The 26878-nt window shown below is 41.5% G+C and overlaps 1 protein-coding gene across 1 annotated transcript; it reads right to left on the reverse strand.

Annotated features, from left to right (window-relative positions):
• sntb1 (syntrophin, basic 1) lies at window positions 1–26105 on the reverse strand. The gene is made up of 8 exons (XM_028425709.1): window positions 25412–26105; window positions 16298–16553; window positions 11821–11938; window positions 11603–11692; window positions 9507–9643; window positions 9044–9240; window positions 3822–4051; window positions 1–1016 (listed from the first exon to the last, which is right to left on the reverse strand). Exons 1-8 carry the CDS (start codon window positions 25944–25946, stop codon window positions 924–926), a joined length of 1656 nt encoding a protein of 551 aa, XP_028281510.1. The 5' UTR covers window positions 25947–26105; the 3' UTR covers window positions 1–923.
• Between the last annotated feature and the right edge of the window lie 773 nt (window positions 26106–26878).

A 26878-nucleotide genomic window follows, 5' to 3' on the forward strand; every position in this document is an offset into this window, starting at 1 on the left:
AATATATACAGCTAAGCTGATACTAATTAAAATACTAGAAATGACTATTAAACAGCTTTTTTGCGTTTTTTACGTAAATATATGTGTGTGTATACATACATATATGTATGTGGTACCACCAGGAATAAATGTACTCATAATCATTATATCCGTGTCACATAACTCCATAATACTAGTGTAACTATCGGATTAGTGTTAACTTAAATACTGAAATACTTTAATTGTCACTTGGTCACCATTAGCAACCTGTTAAAGAACACTTTGACATTCTGAATTTGAATGAGCTGTCACATTGTGGGAATCCGTACGAGCGATTGTGCCTCCCAGCTTCAATGATGAATGCTGACACTGCTAACAAGACATCTCAGGGGACGCTAATAAAGACAAATGCGCAAAGTCGTGTCAAGTGTTCGTGGAAGAAAAACGACGATGTGAAATTCAGAATGTCCTTTTAGAGCTAATTGTAGATAAATTATATAATTGCTAAATGGAAGGCAGTTTGCCATTGGATTTTGATTGAATTAAAAGTGAATTCATCTCAACCCTGCTACACGTGGCCGGTCCCTCCAATCCAGGACGTGACAGTAATACCCAATCTGCTCATTCCTGTGTGTGTCCCTCCGTCCTTAAACGTCCTCCTCCTGTAGTCCAGTCAATGTTTTCCTCCTTCCGTGGTTCTTCAGTTAACACTTGAGTCCATGCAGTTAAAAAATACATCTCTTAATTTGACTAAAAGTATCAATCAATCTGGACCGTTTCTCCTCACTGTTTCTTCACTGTACAGCTGGAGACCTAAACTGTAGATAATGGCTACATTCACTCAGCTTGAGTTTCCAGCTGAAGGTGGTGGTGGTGGTGGTGCACTGCAGAAAGGTGAAGAGACGATGTGGCTTTCAAAAGGAGGTGAAATGTCTCTTCATCTGTCAGGCCACCAGACCCAGGCGGGAGATCTTAGCAGAGAGGAAAGAGTGGAGGATGAAGACGATGGGCTTTGGACAGGAGTGGAGGTCCAGTTGCTGAGAGAGGAAGGAAAAAAGGAGAATTAAAGATTTTGTAACATAAAAAATGTGAGTGTAAGTGTATTTAAAAAAAGGATCTAGAATAATGACAAACAATGCATAACTATGCATCACTTAGTCTGAATCAAAAGCAGATTTGTCTGGTACTATGAGTCATATCCTGTTCCTGAGGCCTATAGGGGGATTTAGCCTATAAATTCACGTTAAGCTTAAAAAACCCCACTAACCTCTTCAATGTGGCTTCTGTGTTCAGTAGAAAAGATTTGCCTCTGCAGTAATCATGTGTATTTCCAGTCAATGGTCTGTACTTGTATAGCACTTTTCTACCTACTCAAAAGTTCTCAAAGCGCTTTACACCACTTCACATTTACCCCTTCATGCACACAAACGCGCACACACATTCATACAGCGAGCAACATAGGGTGACACATCGGCCTGCAGCCAGGGCAGGGATCACACCACCAACCTCACAGTTAGCAGACAACAGGTCACCTTTGTTCTTTTAGGGCTACTGACTGCCTTGCTTCTGTATTACCAAGTGCTTTTAGACCAATCTTGACAATTTGTGGTACCAGAGTGTATACATTAGCCAATAGTAGGTGAATTACATACTATTTATAGAGACATAACAACAATAAAAGGCAAAGGCACTCTGTGTACTCCTAGCCTTCCTATTAAAATGTGAACATTAACTAACCCTACTGTAGATTGTTCTTTAAATTCAACACTAAGTACATTTATGACTTCAGCTCCAATAGACTGTGAAACATGAGTACAGACATGAGTGTACTGTGTACTCTGTACTGTAACAAATTTAGATGCACATATTTCTTGCCAATATGTGAACAAAACAAGGCCCAGCTGATTCAAACGTAGAGCTAATGAGCCACATCTACAAATGCCTTGGGATTTTTTTTGTTTTAATAAAGCCCGGTCTATGACTGTGGTGGGACTTAGAAATACTACAAACACCTAAATCTGTTCTGCGAAGGTAGCCAACAGAGGGGTCTGAATCAAAGCTCCCAGAGCGTATATACAGTATGCCTTCAGCATAAATGGAGCAGTCGAATAGGAGCGTGTCTGACACAAGCTTTACATGGAGCTTCATGTGGTCTGTCAGAACAGATCAATATAGAAACACCTCAGTTTATAACTTCTAAATCCCTGGAGAGTCAATAGCTTTGACACACACCATTCTTAAACAGCATGCATGGAAAAAGCCCAGTGATGTGGTCTGATGGATGAAACAATGCAAGAGGCTAAAAAGTTTGAATAAGCTGATTCTGGCATCTGTTAAGTTGACATTATCAACTGAGATCCCAGGAGCCGTCTTACCTCATATAACTTACGATCAGACCCAGAGTTATGATATCTTTAGATTGCTTGAACATAATCAAAGTTGATTAATAATTAGTGATTTATTCAGTTATGTTATTATAACAAATGATTCTGCTGAGTATCGCATGTTACAACCATCTGTTTTGACCAAAAAGGGGAAGTGTATGTATACATATCGCAGGAAGTCCTGTCGGGACGCCTGTGCACATGTCTTAATATGACCATATAAATGAAATCATGAACAACTAAGTGATGGGGGGAGAGGGGGATGGATCAATTGAGTAAATAAAAACAGCATCGATCTAGGGGAACATCTTGGGACTTTTTCTGGGACAAGTTCATAGAGTCCTCGTGTCTGCACACAAGAACCCCGAACACAGGCACAAATTAACAGATGTTGTTTCCCCCTGGCCACAATTATCAAGCTGTTGCTTTGCATTTGCTAAATTCCTGCAATAAATATCTCAGCTGCATTAAAATTAAAGTTTTATAGTATTCACTCATGTGTAGACAATAGTACTCATGACCATAAAAAAGTTAGGTTATTTGTGTGCATGTAATATGTGTTCCAGTTTAGCCCACTTAAACTTTAAAAACTGACACAAACCAAGAGCCTAGATCAGTTTAGAGGAGAGCTGCCCTCAACTGATGATGACTCCTGTAGGGCTAAAAGGACCTCCCAGTCAGGACACAGTTATCCTATCACCTGGATTGTGGCCAGATGAGTCTCCTCACCCCCAGTTCAAGTCGTTCTTTAAGTAACCCATTAGTTTAGGACACTGCTGGACTCTATAAAATGGAGAGCTGGTCAGTTTTGTAACAAGCCTTATAAAATCTGAGATCACCCCTCCACGGTTTCCATTCTCTGAGCTGCTGAGTGGTGTAAACAGATTAAAACTCTTAGAGTAGGTGACAAGTTATTTATTTACTTTTTTTCTAGAAGGAAGCTCTGGAAGGACCTGTGTGCGAAGTTTATTTCATTCCTGCTGTTATTTTGTGATAAAGTGCTGTAATTTACTTTCTGCTGTACCACTTTCCCTCTTCCTGTCTCATACCGCAGTTTGTGTTTTGCTTCATTTCCCAGAAGGCCTTGTGAAAGCCCCAAGAGAGTGAGTATGAACTTGTTCTATTTACTGTGAGCGGTACATGACCACAGCAAAGTTAGCTTGATACTGAATGCTGATTTTTCCACCAAACAGTATATACGGAACTCAAAAACACAATTATTGATCTACAGAATAAGTACACTTTGAGCACTCTTTAATGGATACTGATAGAACGATTATTTAAAAGGCTTTTCAAGTGGAGAGTGCCACAGATGTTTGTGTATGCCTGAAATGATTCTGACAGCTCATGCTTGTTCTACTAAACTACCTTGTAGCTGAACAAAAAATCATCTACGTTCTGTGGTGAACCCCTGTTTACCCCCTGTGTTCTGTGTGTGTGTTTGTGAAAAACACTCACAATCTCTCCCTCCTTGCCTCCAAAGTCGAGGAGCAGCATGCGCACACCATCGTCTGAAGACATCCTTAGTTTTTCAAAGGGGTAGGAGATGAGCACTCGGGGCTTGCTTGGAGTGCGGGTGACTTTCTCCTCACCATCCTCCTCATCTCGCAGTTTTGGGTCCGACAGCACAGAGAAGCCCTGGTCGTAATGAATCACCAGCTGGCACTCCTGACCCTGATATAAACAACCTGGAAGACAGAAATGACACTGGTATAGTTTCTTTTTTTTAAAAGAGAATACATAATAATGATGTATGGTCCAACTTGAATGAGTGAAAGCACATTTCTCTATCAATAGTACATTAACACGCTTCCAGAAAGAGGCACATTGTCAAAACAGGTATCCAGAGCTTGGAAGGGGTTAACACCTTCACTCCTGCAGACCTCACTGGTCTGACGGCACACAGACTCATGTTTGACTCAAGTGTTTGCACTTCTTAAACATACAGACACACACTCCAATCTTTCAAACACTGCACACTCTTAAGAAGTCACATGCCCCGTGTCTGTAAGTCGTCACTGTTTACAACACTCCTCTTTACGCAGCAATCATCCTGCTGAAAGCAGAGAGTAACATTTCTCTATGCAGTCTCTCACTCTCCTCTCTTCTCTGCAGGTGTTTGGCTGAAAGCTAAATGTACCATCTTTATAAACTGTCCCAATTTAACCATCACATCACTCCACCTTGCCTCTGTTTCCACACCGTGTGATCCAGGGGACATTTAGGCTTGCTTTTGTTGTTCTTTGACAGCAGAGTACACTCGCTCGCTCTTCCACGGGTTAGCATGAAGGCTGCATGCTGAAAGCTTCAAGGTCCTCTATAGACAACATCTGATGTACTGAGCAGCGCGTTTGTTTGACAAAGAGGCAGCAAACGAGAAGAGTTATCTTTCCATTGTTTGCCGACAGCCTGTGTGTGTGAGTTTGTTTGTTCAAGTGACCATGAGAGTGAGCGCTCTTTTTAATGCCTTTATGCTACTGAGAAAAAGGATGTATTGCGTGTGTGTGCATCTTTTGGTTTAACGACCACTGCTGCAGTGTGCTCCAGAATATCGATATCTATATCTCATCAATCAATCAACAATTCTCTGCCTGTTTGTCAGTCACGCATTGCAAATCTCTCAACACACACACACACGTCATTTCAGAACAGTAGGCAAACACTGTATGCATACACACCCCACCCTGAAGCTAAATTCTGTCCACAGTGCTGCACAAAACTGTAATTGTGTCACTCACGTTAATGCTCAGCAGGGAAGCAAAAGAAAAAGACTGACTGGAATTATTCACTGATACAAAAGTAGGTTGAACTGGATTAGTCCTAATTAGCAGGACTTTGAATAACAATTAAACACATAAGAACCATGAGACGACTATCGACAGCTTTATATCAGGCAGAAGTGTAGGTTTGAATGGCTCTTTATAGCAGTCACTCATTCCTGAGTACCTTTAACATTAACCCCCAGCTCTGAGCCAAACTACCTACTTAAACATGTTTCATAAATACTAATGCTGTGTTTCAAATCATGTACTTTTATACGTTTAGTATTTTAAATATGTGTACACTGACAAATATGGTTCTAGTACTTTCAGTATAGTCAATTAGTAAATTAGTTCAATGTAGCTGTAATTGGGCTGCATGGTGGTGCAGTGAGTGAGAAGGTTTCTGGTATAAATCTGACTTTCTTTGTTGAGTTTTTGCACATACTTCCTGCATGGGTTTTCTCTTTGGGTACTCTAGCTTCCTCCTCCCACATACCGAAAAAGTGCATGCTAGGTTAATTGGGGACTCTAAGTTGGCCAGAGGTCACCTGCCCTGGTGATGGTGTCCAGCATGCCTTTTTGCTGTCATCATGTTGACATGTGACTGCCATATTTATTTTTAACTTCAGTTTTTTCAATCAGTGCATGGACTCAGTTGTTGTCCTCTGTTATCGTGGCAACCCAAGTGGAAAAAAGGGCTGCTCCCCCCCCTCTCATTAGAGGTCATTCTTCTTTTTAGTGTATTGAGCCACACAGTAAAAATTACAAAAAAAAACATGTATAATTGTGCAGTTCCTCTACACAAAACATGATAATGAACAGAACAATTAGTTCATCACGTAGATCCTCAGAGGTTGCTCAAACAGCCAAATCTTCCTTCACCGCTACATGCTATAAATGGTCAATTTCTTGAGGCAAGTGCTTCTATGTGAACTCTCCCTTTCCAACAAAAATAAACTACTTAAGAGAAGATGGAGCACACTTTAAGTATATTATAGTGCAGACAATTTTTAGTATTTTTAGTTGTTTAGTACAAAAAGAACAAAACAGACAGTATACTATAACCCATATGACATCCTATTGGTGATAAAAAATGAGCCTCATATTGTGTAATATTATTCTAATGATGTATAAACAATGTGGCAAGACAAATGTCTCCCTAATGGCATAAGTGCAGTTGTAAATGGAGCAAAGAGTGCAGGTCCTTGTTGCGCTCAGGAGTGAATATTAGACCTGAAACTCTACTCTTTTACCTGAGAACTTTGTGCTGCGGGGAAAGCAGGGTTTCCCACCAGAATATGCACACAGAGAAAGGGGCTTTATGAGGCTGCAACAAAAGCTCTTCTTTCTCCCTGACAGTGAGTGGAAGAGACAGAAGGAGGGGCAGAGTGATAACACAGAGAGGCAGAGAGGCTAACTGAATGAATTAGCGAGAGACAAGGACAGTGAGAGCGGAGGGAGACAACAACTGTGTTAGCACAACAACAAGTAGAAACGCTGAGAGGTTATTACAGGACAAAAGTAGTTTTCGCTCCTATTTGTCTTGAACTTGTAACTCATTAGGAGCAGGTAAAGTACTTCATATTTGGAAACCCCACTGCGGCCCACTTCATGTGTCACAGCAGGTTAACAGGTTAATTTTCCACAACCACTGAGGTAAAATTGCTTTTTAAAGTTCTCCAAGTCATTAAGCTGTTTTCCTCTTCATTAAGGAGACCCAGTCGACCCCCAAGACAATTTAACAAGTTGCACAGCTGTCACTTTGACAACATTAATGAGAAACTGGAGAAGACAGAGTGCTGACTTTGAAGAGTCAAATCTGAAACCCGACATTAATGACATTTATTCTTAAATTTCTAATCAGCAGTCAAGAAAACAGCAGACAAACGATGTCTGATGCAAAAATCCCTGCCAAACTACTTTAAGTAAAGAAGAATAGTGATGCTACTTTTCTCCCAGAGAGGCTCAGACCTCCCTTCCCCCTAGCCACCTGCTCCAACTCCTCCAGGAAAACACCAAGGACTTCCCAGGCCAGCCAAGAGACATTATCCCTCCTGTGTGTTCTGGTTCAGACGTGGGGCATCCTCCCAGTTGGGCATGCCTGGAACAACTGACCAGGGAGGTGCCCAGGGGACATCCTAACCACTTCAGCTAGAGCTGTAGCTTTACTCGGAGCTCCACCTAGATGGCAAGCTAAGCTCCGCACCTTCTTATCTTTTAAAAATATTAATACAACCACTGAAAAGTTGAAGACACCGTCAATCAGGAAGACTCTGTTCTCTTTATCATTGATTAGAACACGCCATTCACCAGTCTTTTCTCTATCTGCCTCTCTGACCACCTCCCCTTCTTAAACTCTACAAGCCCAGATGCCTTGCTTCAATCTTCTCATTGAATATGACCTGGATGACTGAGAATCTTCATCAACATCAGTCTGTTTTAAAAAAAAGTAAAATGGCACAACTTGTTAACCCTTTTCTCCCAGTTGAGACCTGAATCAATCAACAACACTACTTAAAAAATCCATACACATCGGTGTCAAGCTGAAAAAAGTAGCATCAGGCTGGAGTAGCTCTTTAAAGGACACTGCATGTCCAGTTCAATGGGCATCACCCCATTTTTGAGGATTAACCAACATTTTCCTGTTTTCTCTATGTCAACCCGCAGCATCTGCTACACCCACCAGTTGAATACCACAAACATTAGGAAACCAAAAGCCAGCCACTGGATCAGATTTGGTAGTTCCATGTTCCAGTCCATTTAACATACCACCGCCAACCCTGCCAAGCTCCAATGACAGCTACTACAAATGATTGCTGCATGCGTCTGCAGGGCTGAACTGTCCTAGTGAGGGAAATCAGAACCAGGACAGTGAACCAGTTGATTTATCGGAAAGAGATGCTTCACGAAGAGAGAGGTTGGTTCTGCCCCCACATTAAACCATTCGGATCAGATGTAGTTTACTAAGGGTTGACTAAACCTTTAACAATAGGAAACATTGCAGTTGCAGCAACCAGATTTTAACCTGTGGTGGCACTTGCTGTACTTCTGTATCTGCTTATTTCTTTGCTCCATATAAACTGCAGTATGATGATATTGAGCAACTTGTCTAGTCTAGACAGTGTTTTGTCATGGGATTAAATAAGATGTCCTTTTAACATTCACATTTCACAGCTAACCACCATGACATACAGAATCTGATTATTACCACATAGCTCAGAGTGTTAAATCTAAATCGAGCTCTGCAGACACGAATGACGCTCCGCTACGCTAATCACATTTACAAGTGGATCAGTGGGTGCAGACACGTTTTAGGAAAGTTTCTGTTGATGCGGAAAGTGTGCTGACAACAAGGACACAGTGTTGAGGTGGTGTATCATTTGCTGCTGCTTCATGTATGAGTGGAGTCTGAAGCAAAACTTAATTTGGCTCTGTGTTACAGATGGAGAGAGGAGGGAGGGCCCAGGGGAGAAGCGCAGTTCCCAGGACATTTTGTGCTTTGAGAGAGAGGGAGGTAGGGGGTATTCTGCTGGAATTCCCTGGACAACCAATACCCAATGCCAGACAGCATGTGTGCACACACACTGGAAAAAAACATTCTTTTCTATAAATAGAAAGTGCTTTGTCCACATCTTGCATATGGCTGTCAAATTACATCACGACCTCTGTTCAATCTCAGCGGCTGTGGGAGTCTCATGTATACATTCTGCTTTATGCACTGGATTTAGGCTTGTAAGACCTCAGGCAATACTTACCATTGCAGCCTCTTAAGTCTGTGTTTCTGTAGCAAATCTGAACACATCTGAGCCTGACCTGTGCTGCTCACTGTGCTCCATCCACAGCTACATGATTGCATGTATTCCTGCCTAAGTTGTAAGGCGTCTAAAAAGTGGCTGCAGGTTGTGTATCAGGACTCACTTGTGCTGACTTCTTTGATCATCTCAGCCGATGCGTGACATCCGTTGACTATGTGTCGGGTCCACTGGGACAGATCCTTGGTGGTCTCAGCCCGGAATAGGTGGGTCTCGATGCCAAGTCGTGTGCCAGTTCTAGTGGCAAAGAACAGCTCCGTTCCAGAGTGAGGTGATCCCCGGTCAGGACCAGAATGGACCAGACTGAATAAACACACACATGCAATATCAATTAGCACAGAGAAGGCCAAACATGTTTTTATTATTTATTTCCTGGCAGCAGATCCCTCACGGAGGAACTGGAAAAATGCTGCTGGAAATAGGGGTTTCTACGATGATTCTGATGGACTGATTGTTCATAGATGTTTATTACTTTCCATAATACTTCTATGTAAGGAACAAAGGCTCCAGGCAGGTTTTTAACACATCTTTGGTGTCCAGCATCTGTAATCCTGGCCTGAGAGACTCACCGTGTTGCTAAAAGTGGATAACTGTGCGCAGGGCTCTGCCAGGCCTCCTTGCTTCGCGGTAGAGTCTCGTAAAGCAACAAGTCCTTCTCCGTCACCACCACTAGCACCGGCTTCCAGCACTGCTTCTCACTTTCTGTCTGCAGCACAAACAGATAAACAATCAGACAGGGACAGCTGTTCCTATCGATCTATTCGCTGTAGCCACTTATCCTGTGCAGGCTAATGGAGGACTGTGCTATTGAAAAGAAAAAAAGGGGGAAAAACACAATGCTGGCTGCAGATGTTGGTTATTTTTCCACTGTTCACTGTTTTGTGAAGTGCACAATTTCGCAGTCTGAAGTGTGCTGTGCTCTTTTTCCTTCCTGAATCTTTCTGTTTCAGGAGTATTATCAACTCAGAATTGATTAGACAGAATATGCCCACAGAACAATACAGTGTAAAAGGCTGCTCAATTTAAATTTGTAAAATTGTTTCCCTTTGTACGTTTCTCAGAAATACTAATATCATCCTCAGGTTTTTTTTTTAAATAGAAGTACTGATGAATCACAAAGCAACTCAGTGACATCAAGGTGCCACTTTGCTTCATGGGAGTGATAACTGGCAGCATGAGAGGGAAGAACAGTGCTTGTATGTGTCTTTAATGTGTATCATAAAGCTGCTCTGGTCCATCACAGGAAGTGTGCAGATTCACTATTGTGTACCAGCAGGGAATTATCTAAAAATAAATGTGTCTGGTGTGCGAGATGCAGGTACACTTTAAACACACCCGCTTTGCTGTGCCCCCTCACCCACTCTCCTACACACACACACACAGCTCTGTATTTCATTTTACAATGCTCCATAACTATTCTCATTATAAGAGCTTATCTGCAGCCCAGCCATGGAATCCTAAGCTGCTCTTTGAAGTTCTGTCTCCACCAATCATACCGTGGGATTTAGAGGGGCAAGGGTCATCTTTTTAACATAATGAGAATATGTTGCTAAGTAACAGTATTGTATTGCATTTGAGGGATCAAATATTGTCAAATTCATGAGGACTAAATTAGGCAGGTATGGATGTGTGAGTGCAGAGGTGTGTGACTGAAAGTAAGAGTGAAGCTTTAGCTGTGCACCAGTGTGGATTTCTCTCAATGTGCACGATGCAAGCACAGGTGCATGTACACCCACACACATTTGGAATTCCATACTAACACAAAAGTCAGTTGTTTAAACTTCCTTTGACCCCATCCTCTTTCTGCCCTTTGTCACACACACACACACACACACACTGCTGACATACAAATTGAGAGCACCAGTGGCAGCAGATAGTCTGAGGGCTTCCACTTATGCAAAGGTGAGAAATTATGCAGGATTTAAATAAATTAAATTGTTGCTGATACTTCACTGTGAATATTCACTTTGTTGACTGTAAATAATTTAAACACTAGCTTTTAATAGCGTCATGTGAAAATGTGTATAAAAAGATAAAGCAGATATATATGGGAATTTACCTCAATTTTAACTGTAATGCATTTGTTGATGCCATCTGCATTATGTTTGCCACATACACAGTTTTTAACTAATCTAATTGATGATTGAATGTCACTATACATGTTTTTAATTGATTTCATATTATATATATTTCATAGAATTCTGAGATATTTACGTGAATTTTTTTCATGTGGAAATGTTCCATCCTCAGTTTTTATGTACAAAAAAGGACCAAAAGAATTTTTGAAATATTCCAAATTCCAAATGGCTCTCAATTTGATTCTGGATTGTGTTTAAAGGTCCAAAATAAAACACTTTTATGCATTTTAACCTGAATGTGCACTTAAAGTTCATTGTGAAAACAGTATATGACAGTAATGAATACATAGATACAAACAGGGCAACTTCTTCAAACTGTGAGGAGCAGTTGTGTTTCATATTAGAGAACATTTATGTACAGAGAATCAGTTCTTGCCGTTTAGTAACCCTAAATCTGAATGATTTATATCATAACTTCTTGCTATTTGTTTCCAAGAGGAAGACAATTCCCCACAGTGTGGCTGTGTAAACAGATTTATGTCCCTACCACATGAGTAATACACACACACACACACACACACTCCTACCTTCCCCGCCAGCCATCCCAGGTGTCGTATCTCTTTGCTGCCAGCCACTCCTGTCCTGGCTGTGTGCTGGATGACCTCTGCCAGCACCCGCTGTGATAGAATGACAGTTTTTAGGCTACATGATCATTCAGGATTCAAGGAGGAGCTGAATCATGGCCAACAAAATATCCACTGGTACACTGATATTAACTGTATAATCAACCAAATTAAGGACAGACCTGTGCCAGTGTTGATGTGACAGAGTGCATGGCAGAGAACCAGGACAGGGCAGATGGCTGGTCTGGGCACCGAAGCACCACGGTGTGCCTGGCATCAGGGGAGTGCAGCTCCAGTTGTCTGGAGGAGGAGATAAGAAAAGTTAATGCAGCTTTAACCTCTGTGTTATCAATAGGGAGTTTCAACTTCACATGATGAAAAAGTCCCTTTTTCTAACACCAAAAAAATGTATTGCTGCCAATTTGGTTTTGACTAATAATTTTAGAAACCAAATGCTCAGCATCAGCAGATGCTCAGTTGACTCATCCACACAAAACAGGCACTTGGTCGGAACAATGAAATGAAGCACGCTGAAATGTTTATTCAAGTTGACTCAAAACAGGAAACGCGTATGGCTCATGCATTCTCGGTGGGCCATATGACACAATGCTGTCTCCCACTAAATTTCCCTAGCTAATCTGCTTATATCATATGAGAGTGTTTGTGGCCTCTAAAGAAAAGCATACTCTTCTTCATCACTCTGAAAGGCTCTTCTTTTCTAGAAACATTCATGAAGCTGCCTGTATAGTTGGGTATAAAAGGTATGTGGAAGCAAAGGTGCACGGTCCACTTTTGGTGACAAAAATGTGGGCATGGTTAAAGAATACAAACTCAATATTAACCTTTAAAAAAGCCAAAAAAAAAAATGTAAAAAAACAAACGCTGTGTTATTGTACAGTGACCGACCACCAACTCTGAAACCACATCAGTCTACTGACCAGGTGCTGCTGGTCTGTAAAAACAGAAACTACTTCCAACTGAGGGTGGTTTCCAACTCTGCAAACATGCTTTCGTTGCAGCTTTCTTTTTTCCACACACACTGGAGACCTGGAAAAGCCCCAGTGAATGTGATGAATTTGCTCTTATATCAAAACCCCTTGGAGGTGGGAGAGGCCATCTACAGTAGATCAGCTCCAGGTGTTATTCCTAAAAATAGACCTGGTGCCCCTAAAATGCAACTTGATTAAGAGAAACTCTGGGGCCAGATGTGCATTTGGTTAAGAAGTTAGACCAGAGCTTATTTGTCTTGTTCTTGGCCCTGGCGTGTTGTGACTTTGGGGCTCAATTATCCTCCGATCTCAAATATGCGACACAGGCAGAGGTAACATGGGGAAGAGAACATCTATGGCCGCTGTGGATTTACATAAGGGTCCCTGCTTGAATGAAGTTCAGTCTCTGACTTGATCAAAGGATAGTTGTCCTCACAGGATTATCACTATATATAGCACATATGTATTGAAGCTTGACACATTTGTTCCAGCATACAAATGTGATCAGGCAGTGACTGTAGTATACATATTTATACACAACAGTGTGTGCATACAAGAGATGTTTTAATGGCACAGTATGCATTACAATTGATCACACATTTCATGTTTAAATTTAAAAAAAAGTCTAATCGATACATGCAGGTTTTAGAAATTAGCCTTATTTATACAGGTTTGGGGGGGTCATTTCCAAGATGGCTGCTGATTAGTAGTAGGTAGAGTGTAAAGTGCCTTTTTTAATTGAATTAATAGGTCAGTTTAAATTAAACTAATTTGCCAGGTATGTCTTTAAACCTATTTCCATTCCCTATAAATCTGAGGGTCAGAGAGGGAAGGTGTAAAGTTTTTCTATCAAAGAACTTCAAGGTTAAATTTTAGCATGCAGTGAAGAAAAATGTCACACTGTGAAGTATCATGCTGCTGCTTCTGCCAGGAGTCACCTCTCCCTTTCACATAGCCATACATGTTGTCTGTGGAAGTCTCATATACGCACGCTGCAGCTCAAATCTGTTAATAAAATATGTCACGTACAGCCAGACTTCATGTCCCCATGCACAGTATATGTTAAGGTGAGGAAAACTTTGCTTCTCTCTTCTCTCCTCTTCCTCTCCTTCTCTATTCTTATGTTTTTTTTTCTATCATGTATTTGCATCTTTTTTCTTTTTTTTGTCTATATCTCCTCTATTCTCTCCTGCATCTCCTCTCAGGCTTAAACACAGTTTAAACAACATCTGCTGAGATGAAGAGAAACCCCTCAGAGGGATGCTACATTGCATTCAGTCTAGTAAAAGGAAGATAAGCCAGATTTCTTCTGTCACTTGACAAAAAGCATCTTAAAGCGTTTAATCCCTGAACCCAAAACGAGAATAAAACCAGCCTTACCCTGTAATCTTCAACTTCTGCTTATTATCTTTCAACAAACATCAAATCTTCCATTATAAATGTGCCTGCATTTTTTTTAAAGTTACACAAAACATACAATATTTCAACCCCCCACATTTAACCATTTACTAAATATTTACTGATGAGTCAAAAAGGAATTTGTCCTGGCTGCAGGGATAAAGGCAAATGTGTCCAAGGACTTTTTCAGCATGTGTGAATCAGCCCTCAGGCTTTATCATACCAAGAAACACAATGTTATCGGATTAAAAGTCAAAACCTCACAGTGTCACCAGATAGATATTGACCCTGGCTTCTTCTATAACTGGCTGGCCAATAAAGTCAACATTATGGCTGGTGAAAGTGAATGTTCAACTCTGCAGGGCTCTAAAATGGTTTAATATGTCAACCGAGTTTCACTGAACAGTCACGGTTACATTATTATTATACGGAGCTACCTTAGGGAGAGGATAGGAAAAAACTCTCCATACAACATACAGATGTTGGGCCAAGATGATGGGAAAAACAGGAAGTGTAGTGAGAGGAAAAAGAACCAATAGAAAAAAATGATTGGGGGGGGGGGTGACTGGACGACCCATAACAGACAGAACTGGGAGCACACAAAGAGAGATGAAGAAGGAGAATAAAAGGAGAAGACAGCAGCTCACAGAAGGGGCAAAAAAAACACAAACAAGGATGAAAAGCAGACAGAAGAGAACAGAGACGAGAAAGTATTAGAAGTAGGAAGAGAAGGAACACAGAGGGACCTGAAGAGGAAACAACTGGGACGGAAAGCACATAGACTTCTAAAGAAGTCAAAAAAAAAGAAAAAGAAAGAGCAAATCACATCCTGGCCCTGTGCTGTTTGACTGGGCCATTGTCAAATTCCCAGCCAATTAGCTTGATGACACCTCCTAACAGATTACCCCCCACTGACTGAGAATTATCTCAGCGCCACTTCAAACGTTTGTCTTTAAGAAAAACAGAAAACGGCCTTAAAGAAAACATGTTGGAGTAATCCCTTCAGAAGAGCAGAAGAAAAGTGCAGAGCCAGAGAGGCAAGCCCTCCTCTGCTCTCTCTGTGTCACAATGAAGAAACTGTTAACCTTCTGTTAATTAAAGCTACCATCTGTTGGTGGTTGTAGAGTTCAACTTTGGAACATTTGCCAGTCATGAAGGTGAATCAACAGACAGTCATGCGGCTTATTTCATTGCAGTGTATCCACTGTGTTCTTTCCATGATGGCAGAGCAGTTGGGCTGCGTTCAGACCACCAGGCTAAATACGCTTCAAATCAGATTTATTTCAAGTGATCCGACTCAGATTTTATTTTTTTTCTGGTCTGTATGGACATACAAATCTGATTCAATGTTGAATTCAGGATGTGGTCCTGTGTGATTCAAGGCCATGTGACATGAATGACAGCAGTCAGAATGCTTAAAAACAGAACATAATCTGTGTCTATTTCTTCAGCCACATCTATGCGTTCATGGGGGCTTGGATAGATCATGATTGTAGCCGAAAATGTTGACCATGGAAGGGAGTGGTTTTCCTTGTAAAATGCGGTAATGTTATGGATCTGTGTGTTTTAAGATGGTCTTTACCAGTAGTTTTTTTATGTCAAGTCCAACCACAATCAAAACAAAACTAAACTGAGGGCCAAATCAAACCAGCTCGCGGTGTCTGGGGTACCTCAGATTCTTGAGATAAAGTCAGTTCATTTTTAAAGCCACAGTGCACAACATTTGTTGCTTCTGGCAATGAAAATTATTATATTACAAATATTGTTGCATGCCTGCCTGGACATGAGAGTGCAAAAAAAAGAAAGATGCGATCCTAACTTGGCCCATTGGTGTGACACTTTCCTGTTAGAGAACACTGAAATAAGAGATGTGTCTAAGGTCAGGCATGAATGTTGGTTTGCTGCTTAGACTGATTTGTATTTGTAAAATCTATAAAGGCTTCTATATTTACTTTCTCTAATTAATGGCTTATGGTCTTACAAACTGTGGACCTCTTCAGTTCTAGCAACCCAGTCTGGTTTACATAAAGCATTTTGGTACCTCTGTGCCAGTGCACAGGTTTCGCTCCAATATGCTGAGAAATACAGAGAGAGATTTACCTGGCACTGACAGGCTTAATCAGCATTGTGTGGAGTCAAGGGCTTTAATGTAATCTGTGTTCATTTTCATGCCATATTCCCACAATCCAGCTTTCAGAGAGACCAAAATCTCTGTGTCTCCAGAACATCTGCTCAAGAATGAGGAGTGTGTGTGTGTGTGTGTTACTGCTACCTGTTCTCAGGGTCTGGTGTGGTCATGGCTCGGGTTACATAACACATTTTCAGCGGCAAGCACCTCCTGTCGCCGAACAGAGACAGGGAGGGCTGGGTAGGAGGGCTCGGTGGATCAGATGAGGAGGAAGAGGAGGAGATGGTGGTGATGGGATGGCTGCCAATGCGGGGAGATTCAGGAGGTGGGGTCTCCCAGCCGATCTCTGACACAGGGGAGCCCTTTTTAACATATGGCGTGGCCTCACGCATGTACTTAACTGAAAAGGAAAAATGTGGAAACAGATCATTAGTATATCATCAGTCAGGGACAAGAAGCACAACTTTATACCCATAAGTTTTATATGGGTTGGATAACATTAAGACTGCAGAATACTGAAGTGTGTCTTCACTGGTATTATTTTAACCTTGTTTAACCCAGAGGCCAATTAAAATGTGAGCACAATGTGACTCTGTAGACACCTTATAATGTAACATCTATATGCAGTTTCGGCAATAATAAGAAGACTGTGAGTCTCTGTTCTCTCCATCATGAGTCAGAGGCAGGAAGTGGGTATACCACAGATGTGTAAAAACACCATCAAAACTGAAACTGCTTAATGATAATACAGTTGAGACACTTTACTTTGTACATAGTGACTGTCATAGAGGAGCAGTACAAAAATAATTGTCAGCTACAGCTCTGTTCATTAATGATGCCTGAACTTTGGCACAAAGGCCCAGCAGGGTGTCTGCTGGATAGACAATGTGTAATTTCCTTCTTGGTATCGCAGGTTACGACCTGTTTAATATTTCTTTCACCTAATGGTGGTTAATGGTTTGAATCTTGCCAAGAACCTCTCGACTATAAACACGTCTAACAGGAAAAACAATCTTGTGTACGGCTTCTTCTTTTATTAAATTGTATGCAAAAAAAAAAAAGCCGAGCACAGACAGCAGGGTACCCAGTGGGAAGATTACCATTTGTGTTCCTGTCACAATGAGCTGGCACAGCTGCCAATTAGAAATTAGAAATTAGAAATGTCAACGTGCCAAAAGCCAAAACTCAGTACTAAGGTAGCGCTTCACCTCTCCTCTTAATCTGTTGAAAGCTACTGATGCCTTTTCTCTGTTGGTACAGACAGGCAGCATCTTGTTTTTGTTTTACAGGGTCTATGTAAGGCCATATGTGGACACTAGCTACAGGGACTGTGTCTCCTCTGGAGCAACACGCCTGTGGTGTCCACAGCTGTCCGAGGGAATATAATGCCACCTGTACCCTACAGTGTTTACTAATGTGACATTCACAAGCGATGCTGCCCGGCTAACTGTTAAATAGCCTTATTTGATAACTACTAAATTCCTCATGAGCTAAGATTTGAGGAAAAAAAAAGAAAAGACAGGAAACATTTTTCAGTGAAAGACAGAAATAGAGAGGGAGAGATACAGCCGGTGCTCATCATGCTTTCTATGTCCTGAATGTTCTGAATCTTCTGGTATGGCCTGAATGTTTAATTGGCATATCCCACCGTACAGCTGCGTGTAATTGGCATATGGCTGGTGGCATTTGTAATCCAGAATGTGAACTATTCTTAGTAGGAGTGCTTTAGAGCCCTATGAGACGGTGTAACAAGCCTAACCACCAACCTGTAGAGGAGGGATGACAGGCTGACACAAAACACAGTGGAGGAGATGAGGGTGATGTGAGAGTGTCCTCAATGGACCCACGGCTACAGCAAGAGCCAATGGCACAAAAGAATAACCCACACACACAGTCAGATAAGATTAATTGACAGAAAGAGGGCTGATTCATGTGTTGAACACATCAGAGAAACATACAATAAAAGTGAATCTGCAGGTCGGAGGATGACAGCTACTGTATGTCTGCTTTTGTTCGTTAGGAATCCTACATTAATGGGACCTAAACTTATGAAAGAAAAAAAGCAAGATTTTCATATTGTGTGAGTACAAAGACCATCAAACACATCCTTAGCACACAAATATTATGAGGCCGCTGAAGAACAAAAACTTCACATCCTTAAAATGTGTGACGGCTTGTGCTGCTGTCAAATTCATGAGAACATTTTTGCATTTTACTTAATTCTTCACTAGTTTAAAAGACAGATTGAAGAGCTGATTCTAAGATTCAGGCTGCCTAGAATTTTTTTCTTTTTTCATATGTTTGACAGAAGGGACATGCCATTCTGTTTATTTTTATGCATTGAATGCCTCTTAAAATCACTGTGCTGAAACTTATCTGTGTAACACCTCCTCCAAAATGTGACCGCTTGTCTGAGCAACAGCATGTACGAAGATACCACATGCAAACCACAAGATCTGTGGGTGATCAGCCCAGGCTGTTTGTGTTTTTCTGATACTAGTAAGATGAAGAGAATACAAAGCAAACTGAGACCAGGTTGAGTCGTCAGCTCCATCCAGCAAAGACGTCACCCCTGCGCTGCACTTCTCACAAATTGACCACAACTACTGTAATTCTGTACAAATGAAGTCAACTTCTAACTAAACTGGAAACAAACAGCTATTATGATTAGTGGATGATTGATTAGTGCAACATTAATAAAGACGGTCTGAGAGGAGGAAATATAGACTCATTGACAAGTATGAATGTTCCCTCAGACAGACCTGTAAGTGTTTCCAGTGGAGGGGAAAATAAATGGGGTGTAGTCCATACAATCATTACACTGGAATCGTGTGTGTGTGTGTGTGTGTGTATTCCCTTGGGTCGTGTTTCTATTCCATTACAGCACCAACACAGCCAAATCTGCACAATAACCTCAATAGAAGAACTTGGAGAGGATCAGGCTCATGCTACATGAGACTTGGTGTGAAATGAGGATCTGAGCTGGTTCGCTGTTATATAAGTCAAACCAAAAGCTCCAAATGAGTGGCTGCCCTCCCCTGAATCGCATCAGTTTTTTAGCTCATGTTTGAGACAGCTTGTATTATGGCTCCCCATTCTCTGCCTCATTTGGAAATGGTAGCTTGTCAGCATGACGCAGACAGAGGCCTGAATGTATCTCTACCGCTGTTCAATCATTCTGTTGAAGACATTCAAACCCCACTCGCTTGCTTTTAAACTGTCAAGCCTTCACATGCACACTGTAAAAATGAGCCGAGTGAAGTATTATCGCTTGTTGTGTTAACAGTGCAGCCAGCAGTCGATAACACACTTTCACAATCAATATCTCACACTTTGGCATTCCTTTTTGTGTATATGTGTGTGTGTGTGTGTGTGTGTGTGTGTGTGTGTGTGTGTGTGTGTGTGTGTGTGAACTCGCTTCACAGACTCTATAACGTCAGGTGTAATTACTGTATCTGTCTCATTGTGTCTTTTTAATGGTCTTAAACATTACTTAATGAAGTCTGAAGTCATTGAACTTTCTACCATATGCTGCAAATGAGGTTCTTTATGCACTATCTCCTTAAGACGTTGTCTCACAAAGCCTGTGGGAGAGAGAGTAAAACTGATAGAGGCTGGAAAGAAAACAAAATGGAGCAAAGAGGTAGAACAGAAGAGAAAGACTTCTCTGACTGCAGAATGAAGCCTTTACTTTACTCCTGTGCTGCTATCTGGACACTTCAAGCTGCACAAAAGGCCTTTTACAAATCCACCCTCAAGGCATCTCTTAGTGAGATTTGGACCACAAACTCAAAACATCTCAAGTAAATATCGCCTTAACTGAGCAGCATGTATTTCCATTTAAACCACTGCAATTGATACAATTGATAAATTACAAGACAGAAAATGTACTATACTGTAAACTATAACAGGACTATATACTATAACTCTGCAGTCTGAGCACTTACCACAGCACAGGCGGCACAGCCATTTCCCCATTTATTATATTGTGCAATTGGTTTTTTCAATAAGGCAATACTCATTATTTTAGCACAGAATTACTAAATTATGTTTTTTATATATAATTTCTAAAGAAAAGTACAATATTTTCATCAAGTATTAAACCAGTTGTGCGTACATGTTCCTGTATTTCCACACAGGGTGACATAAAGCACCGTACTCACAAAAAGTGTGAACAGACTGTACTTTTTTTACAGAATGCTGCTGACTCATCAGCCGTGACACACGTTCAATAGAAGTAAGCAAGCTACATAAAAGACTTTATTACGTGTCATTTTTGGTGACCTTGTTCTAACATCCAAACTTTAGCTGAATTGTTTCTCTACTGTGAAAGGTTCATAATCACAGAGGAAACTGAGGCCATGTTTGTACAACAGTGTCTTGTAACACATCTTTCTGAAAAACATCATTCTGTTCAGCTGTTGAGGGACTGTTCAAATTGTATTGGTATCTTTTTAACGTATTGTAGTTTTCAAAATATTCACATTTGTTCAAAATGTAATTTAACATTGAAGTCAATGAGAGAGACTTTCAAACATCTGCAATATGTATCTCCTACAAATGATGTGATTCCTGGAATGTGTCATTAATGATTACTGAAAACCCAGTATAATATTATAATTTTTGAAATGGGGTCAAATCTATCTATTTATATGTTAACAGTAGATTAAGAGAATCGATCCAGTACTGGTTGGTTGTGCAGTCCATTACTAATTTCATATCTGTATTTCAGAGAACTGACTCATTCTACTCCGTTTCCTTAGAAACATACATGCAGACTTCCATACTCCTCACAGGATTTGAACCAGCCAATTAAGTTAGTTATGGTTAACACATATAATCATAATGTAAAAGTACACAACAAGTAACTTCTGTGCTGAATTCTGGCATCACTACTGTTAGCATAGCTTAGCGTAGTCAATGGAGTTCAGTCTATCCAACTAGCATGTCATGAGCAAAACAGCACATGCTCTCTATCCGTTGGTGGGCGTGTGCTCACCTGTATGTGTGCTTAGTGTCTGTGTGTGTGTTTGTGTGCGCTTAAGGTGCTGTGAGCAGACAGCAGTGCTGAATCGTAAATACACCACCGTGTAAAAAACAGAAATGGCAGGCTGCCGTGCAAATAAGATAAATAACACAAGTCTATTTACTTTGCTAAATAAAGGAACGAGTTATAGACCTGTTCTTATAGGAAATATAACCTTAAATGACTTCTGTTATGATGTGGTGCTACAAAGAGATACAATTGACTTGACCTTCATGGGCCGGCGGCGGCGGGGAGCCGCTGAGGGCCGCCCCCCTCATATAATGGTAGGGAAAACACTGCCTAGGGGAAACACAATACAACAACACAATGATTACACCTGCAGGGGAAAAGAGTTTTTGTCTTCTTCAAACAAAGCCAATAGGAAAAACAGATGAGCCTGAGCGCCGGGTTCCTGCCTTTGTTTTGACTGTATAAATATTGAGAGAGGAGAGGCCTGAGTGATTCAATCTATTATCCTCACCACAACAATCACTGGTGAAACGCCACAGTAGCTGTTATTATCATCGTCATCATCCGCTCTGAGTCAGACTCCACAAGCTGTAACGAAGAAGATGATAGTTCCTCTAATGACATAAACAGTGTGAACACACACGCACACACACACATCCGTATATTGACTGTAGCATCCGTCTAGACTACAATACCAATGACTAAACTTGCTCATAGACACTCACACTGCTGACATCAGCACACATTCACACAGATGTCAGGTGATGACAGGTTTCATAAGGGCTCAACAGGAGAGCTTACAGGACATTGACTCATATCCTGCCTGCTGAAGTGTGGCAGGTGTTCTTTGTATTATTTATTCTGCCTGCAAACAACACTACTGTGTGTATACCTCCACTGAAGCAGAAGTGGTGATGAGAGTATCTGCACCACTGTGTATCTTAAAAGACTTCTGATGGCCGTGTATTTTTATGTAGCCTTTTGAATACTAGAAAATCTGCTTTATAATACTTATAAACTCCACTTAACATATGTGGCATCGCTTCTTTGACAAATTAGCATTTGATTCAATTTGCCGACTTCATCTCCAAAAACCCACACAAAGGCACTTTTTCCGTTTAACTTTACTGCACAGAGATTCATTGAGTATGTTTTTATTCTTATCTCATCGTATGGTTGCTATCTACGGCAGGCGTAAAAATGGAAATGGTGAAAACAACAAGTACTTCTGAAACATTGTCAGCCTCTTACCGTATCTACAAGCCACCCATGGGAAAGTTTTACTCATCTAACACTTCACTTAATGCATAACATCCTGAAAAACCTCAGCTGGCATGGTTTAGTTTTCTAGCTATAAATAAGAAATTTGAAATTAGAAGGATGTACACACGTTAGACTAACCAGATATATTTAAATTGAACTATACAGTTCTACAAAGAAATTGTTCTCATTTCTTTTCATGTTAAACAAATTACTCTTTATGCTAAGGGACAGTTTTGATCATTACCTGCACCAAACAAATAATCAGGAGGCTTTGATATCTGAAGGGGAGGCCGATTAATGCCTGCGTTTGCTTATGAAGGGCAGACCAGAATCCCTCAGCAACATGCACAAGCTCGGCATACTTTAAAACAAACCGGCTGATACGACATGACATCCAACCATGTAAAAGGAAAAAGTGTTTTGGAGGGAGAAAGGCTTTCTGTCATAGCCGCCCTCCTGGCTGTATCATGCTCTCTTTCCAAGAACTCTGTATCTTTTGTGCATCTTTGTCACAACGAAATGAATCATGCAAATGGTACAAACAGTTCCTCCTCAGAGGCATCATCACACTGTGGTGATGGAAGGAAAGCTTAATAAAGAAGCTGTGAGCCTGACTGATGTATTTTCACAGAGGGTGTTGTGACAGTAGGAAAAGCACAGGTGCAAATGATATCATTTATGATGATGTTGACCGACAGTGAGCTGTGACCTGTTCAGACAGTGTTACAGGTGTTTTGCACACAATCCTCGCTGCAAATGTCAAGCAGGAGCAAACCAGTTCTGCACAACCAGTCCTTCTCTGGACCACCGTCGACTGTCTGTGGAGGCCAGGAGCTTTGTGAGAGAAGTTTTCTTTTGGCTTGTCAGGCCACCTGCTAAGAGAGCCAGTGGGGCTTGAACCCTGGTTCTCTTGTTGTGACAGGAGATTGAAACCACTGGGCCAACCACTGCTGCCCTCTTACAGCCTGCCTCATGGAAGCCATTGCTGCATGGATATTCTAGCTAAACCTATCCTTCATATTCCTAATGAGCTTCCAATGTGACATGTTAAGGCTTCAGCACAATACAGAAATCACAAACGTGTACACCAATTCACACTTTAAAGAACAGACCAAAAAAACAGCAGTTGCACACTCCTCTCCCATGAGACAGGTTCCATCTCCTCAGAGATGAATCAGATGTTTCCTCTTGATCTCTCTCCTCATGCGGTACAGTCTGTCTCTAAAGTCTTACAAGGTGGCACAAAAAAACAGGATACATCACTTATTTTTGGGTTTATCACTATTCACGCCATCTTACTTCCTACTTGAAATGAAAGATGATGCTTGTTTATGCATGTAGCATCTTCCACACACTCCTAAAGACCCTTTGAACACATGTGAACGTGCACTTTGTTACTTTGTACAACTCAACTTCTGCTTTTTCTTTTTTTTTTTAATGCAAATGATTTCTGTTAAATTGTGATGAGGTTCTCTCTCTTCGTTATCTTTACGTTAACCCTCACAGTCATCTTTATATATCAGCCTCTTAACCTCCCTCATTAGCTCTCCTTCTGTTTCAGTCTTTATCTCTCTTCCTCTCAGCACTTTCCTCTATTAAATTCACATTCTCCCCCCTCCTCCATTCCTCCCTCTCCCTCTCATTCTCCACCTCCTCCCCCCACCTCTCATATCTCTATAAGTTTTCAACTGGGACCTGCTTTTCCCTCTGCAGCACAGCCAGTGTGTGTCCCCACAGGAAGAACCATCACCACGTTTGCATGTGTGTGTGTGTCTGAGAGAGAGTAACAGGGAAAGAAGGGGTGAGAGACACTTGCTGTTGTTGTTTGTTGCTGTCTTGGGTTCAAAAGTCCTTGCAGTAATAGGATTTTAAAAAATACAGACACTTGTGAGCATCAGTTATCATGTAATAACTTGAGAAGCTATAATCTTCATCTTTTGGTTAAAAACAACACCAGACTGGCTGCACGTTTGAGGAAGTGTACAGTAACTGAAAATGATTTAGTGACCTTAAAAAAACAGTAAGGGGAAGTGAGATAAATTTAGGTCGTCCTTGCATGATGGCACATCTATTTGTGTAATAATCACTGTTTCCTCAGACATCTAAACTTCACCAATCTGCACACCATTGAGTCTTACTTTCCCACACTACAGGCTAAAGCCTAAAGACTGTGAACACCACATATGGCAGGTTTGGTGTGGTTAAAAAACATACAAACAGAACATAGCGTAGACATTAGTCCAGTCAGACTGTGACACTATGTCTTTGTTCTTATTTGTTCCAGAAGACAGAACTAGACATTCACACAGATTATCTTCTCTTCTGCTGATGCAAACGTAGAATAAAACATTTCTGATTGAGACTGCAAGATGACAACAAAGTGATGACAGACAGACAGACAGACAGACAGATAGATTGATTCTTTATTGAACTACCCTCCTCTTCCTTCAGCTCTACCTGTACCTGTTCTTCTTCTTCTCTAATGGGAAATAAATTGCATCTAACAGCACAGGTTTTTATTCCAAAGCTTCAGCACTCACAGTCCAGCTGTCCTTCATTCTGTCCATGCAATTGGGGATTGATTTAAACCAGGGACTTTAAATGAATGCAAACAACTGACAGGTAGAACTTACAACTTGCAGCACTAAATACCTGGAGAACACTTCAGTGAGGGATGGGGCAGCCATGTGGAGCAGGAAGCTCTCAAGTTCATGTTTATAAGAAGCACCAGGTTCTACCCCCCAAAAAAGATGAACTTTAATCCTCTCACTACATGACCTTGATATCTCACACACACACACACACACACACACACACACACACACACACAACTCTTATCTCCACAGGTGTGTTATGCAATGCACACACTTAGCGCAGGCTTCCGTAAGCAGGACCTTATCTAGTGGAAGTCTGTAGATCAATGGAGACATACAATGTGTGGGATTCCCCGACCTCTTCCTCTCCTTAAGGTATCCCCATGTTTTAGCGTGTTTGCCTACCTTCCAGAGTCACCTCTTTCCCGGCCCTTTTCAGCGCCTGCACAGCCTCATCGTGGGTCGCGTCCCGCAGGTTCATGCCGTTAACAGACAGGACGGCGTCCCCTACATAAAGAGCCTGGGTTTGATCCGCTGCAAGCCCTTTGAATATTTTACTTATGAGAATGGGCATCTTATTCTCCTTCCCTCCTTTAATGCTGATGCCCAGTCCCCCGACTTCCTGCTTGGTCACCTTGACGCACCGCTTTCTGTTGGCGATCGTCTCGGGCACTCGCTCCGGGAGGTCCGTGAACGCGGTGCGCACAGGGTGGGGGCCATTGTTGGAGTTGGCGTTACTATTATCAAGGTAAGATCCATTGGTAACGCCGTTTGAGTTGACATCGTCGTTGATGCCGCTCTCCTCGCAGCTTAACGTGAGCGCTTCCTCGTTCAAGTTGACCAAAACTTTGTGCCAGCGCTCCCGCACCAAAACCTCCACAAATCCACTTTTTTGCACTCCACAACCACTCGAAACTCCGGTCGCTACTACCACCGCCATCTTTGGAGCATTTCTGTACAAAAATCACATGTGATTTAGTTCCCAGCACGTCCGCACACATTAACTTCCACCCCTATCTCCTCCTCGCTCAGGCTGGACTTTGCCCCTGTGAAGTTTTCTGCGGGACTTGTGAGGCGTCCCATCCACCCACAAGAGCCCATTCGGCACGAGCTGCCCTCCGCTCCGCCTGCCCAAGATCCTATCTGCTGGGTGGAGTTTTCCTCCACCCCCCTGACGCCAGCCGATCCCATCTCCAAATCCTGCATGCACAAAATGTGTTCATCATTTCCAAAGTATGTCTGTCAGCGGCAGCTGATGGAGAAGTAAATCAAAACAAACACCAACAAAACATTTAGAAAAACCTTTGCCTCTTTCATTTTAACGCCGTGTTCACAGTATTCACCTTCATATACATACTCTGGCGTTGAAATATGCGTTACACTATTGTTTTACGCATTTATGATAAAAGTCTGTTTTATGAATTAGGCAAGTTTCACTATTTTTGGTTTGTGCGCATTTTGGACACATATAAACTGGAACTTGTCTTTATGTTAAAAACACGTTTTAAAATATATAAATATATCTTGTTTTACATTTGAAAGTAAATATATTTCAATTCTCCAAATGTCTTCAGAATCTTAATCTTGTCCTGTGAAAGATCGCGTTCACATCCCTGAAGTGAAGGCGGTTACGCGCGTACAGGAATGCGCCTGTGCCGTTATGATGTTGAAAAGAAAAAAGAGAGAGAGACCACCGTCCCCATGAGGATCTCCATCTGTAATTATCATCATCATCATTCCGAAAGAGGTGTCAGGCCTCTGTCAGTCCTACATGATGCTGAGTGGTATAATAACCGGAGCTGCTTGGTGTGTCCACTATCCTTTGACAGCTGGATGCCACAGGTTCGAGTCCAGTGAGTGAAGGCTGAGACG

This window comes from Parambassis ranga, chromosome 16 (genome assembly GCF_900634625.1).
Source record: "Parambassis ranga chromosome 16, fParRan2.1, whole genome shotgun sequence".
NCBI lineage: Eukaryota > Metazoa > Chordata > Actinopteri > Ambassidae > Parambassis > Parambassis ranga.

Excerpts from the sequence above, each read along its gene's own strand:
- sntb1 (XM_028425709.1), bottom strand. The coding sequence starts at position 25,946 with ATGGCGGTGGTAGTAGCGACCGGAGTTTCGAGTGGTTGTGGAGTGCAA. Across the intron at positions 9,241-9,506 it reads TATCCACTTTTAGCAACACG|TCTGGTCCATTCTGGTCCTG; the intron begins GTGAGTCTCTCA and ends GTGTTTATTCAG. Across the intron at positions 4,052-9,043 it reads GATCAAAGAAGTCAGCACAA|GTTGTTTATATCAGGGTCAG; the intron begins GTGAGTCCTGAT and ends TCTGTCTTCCAG.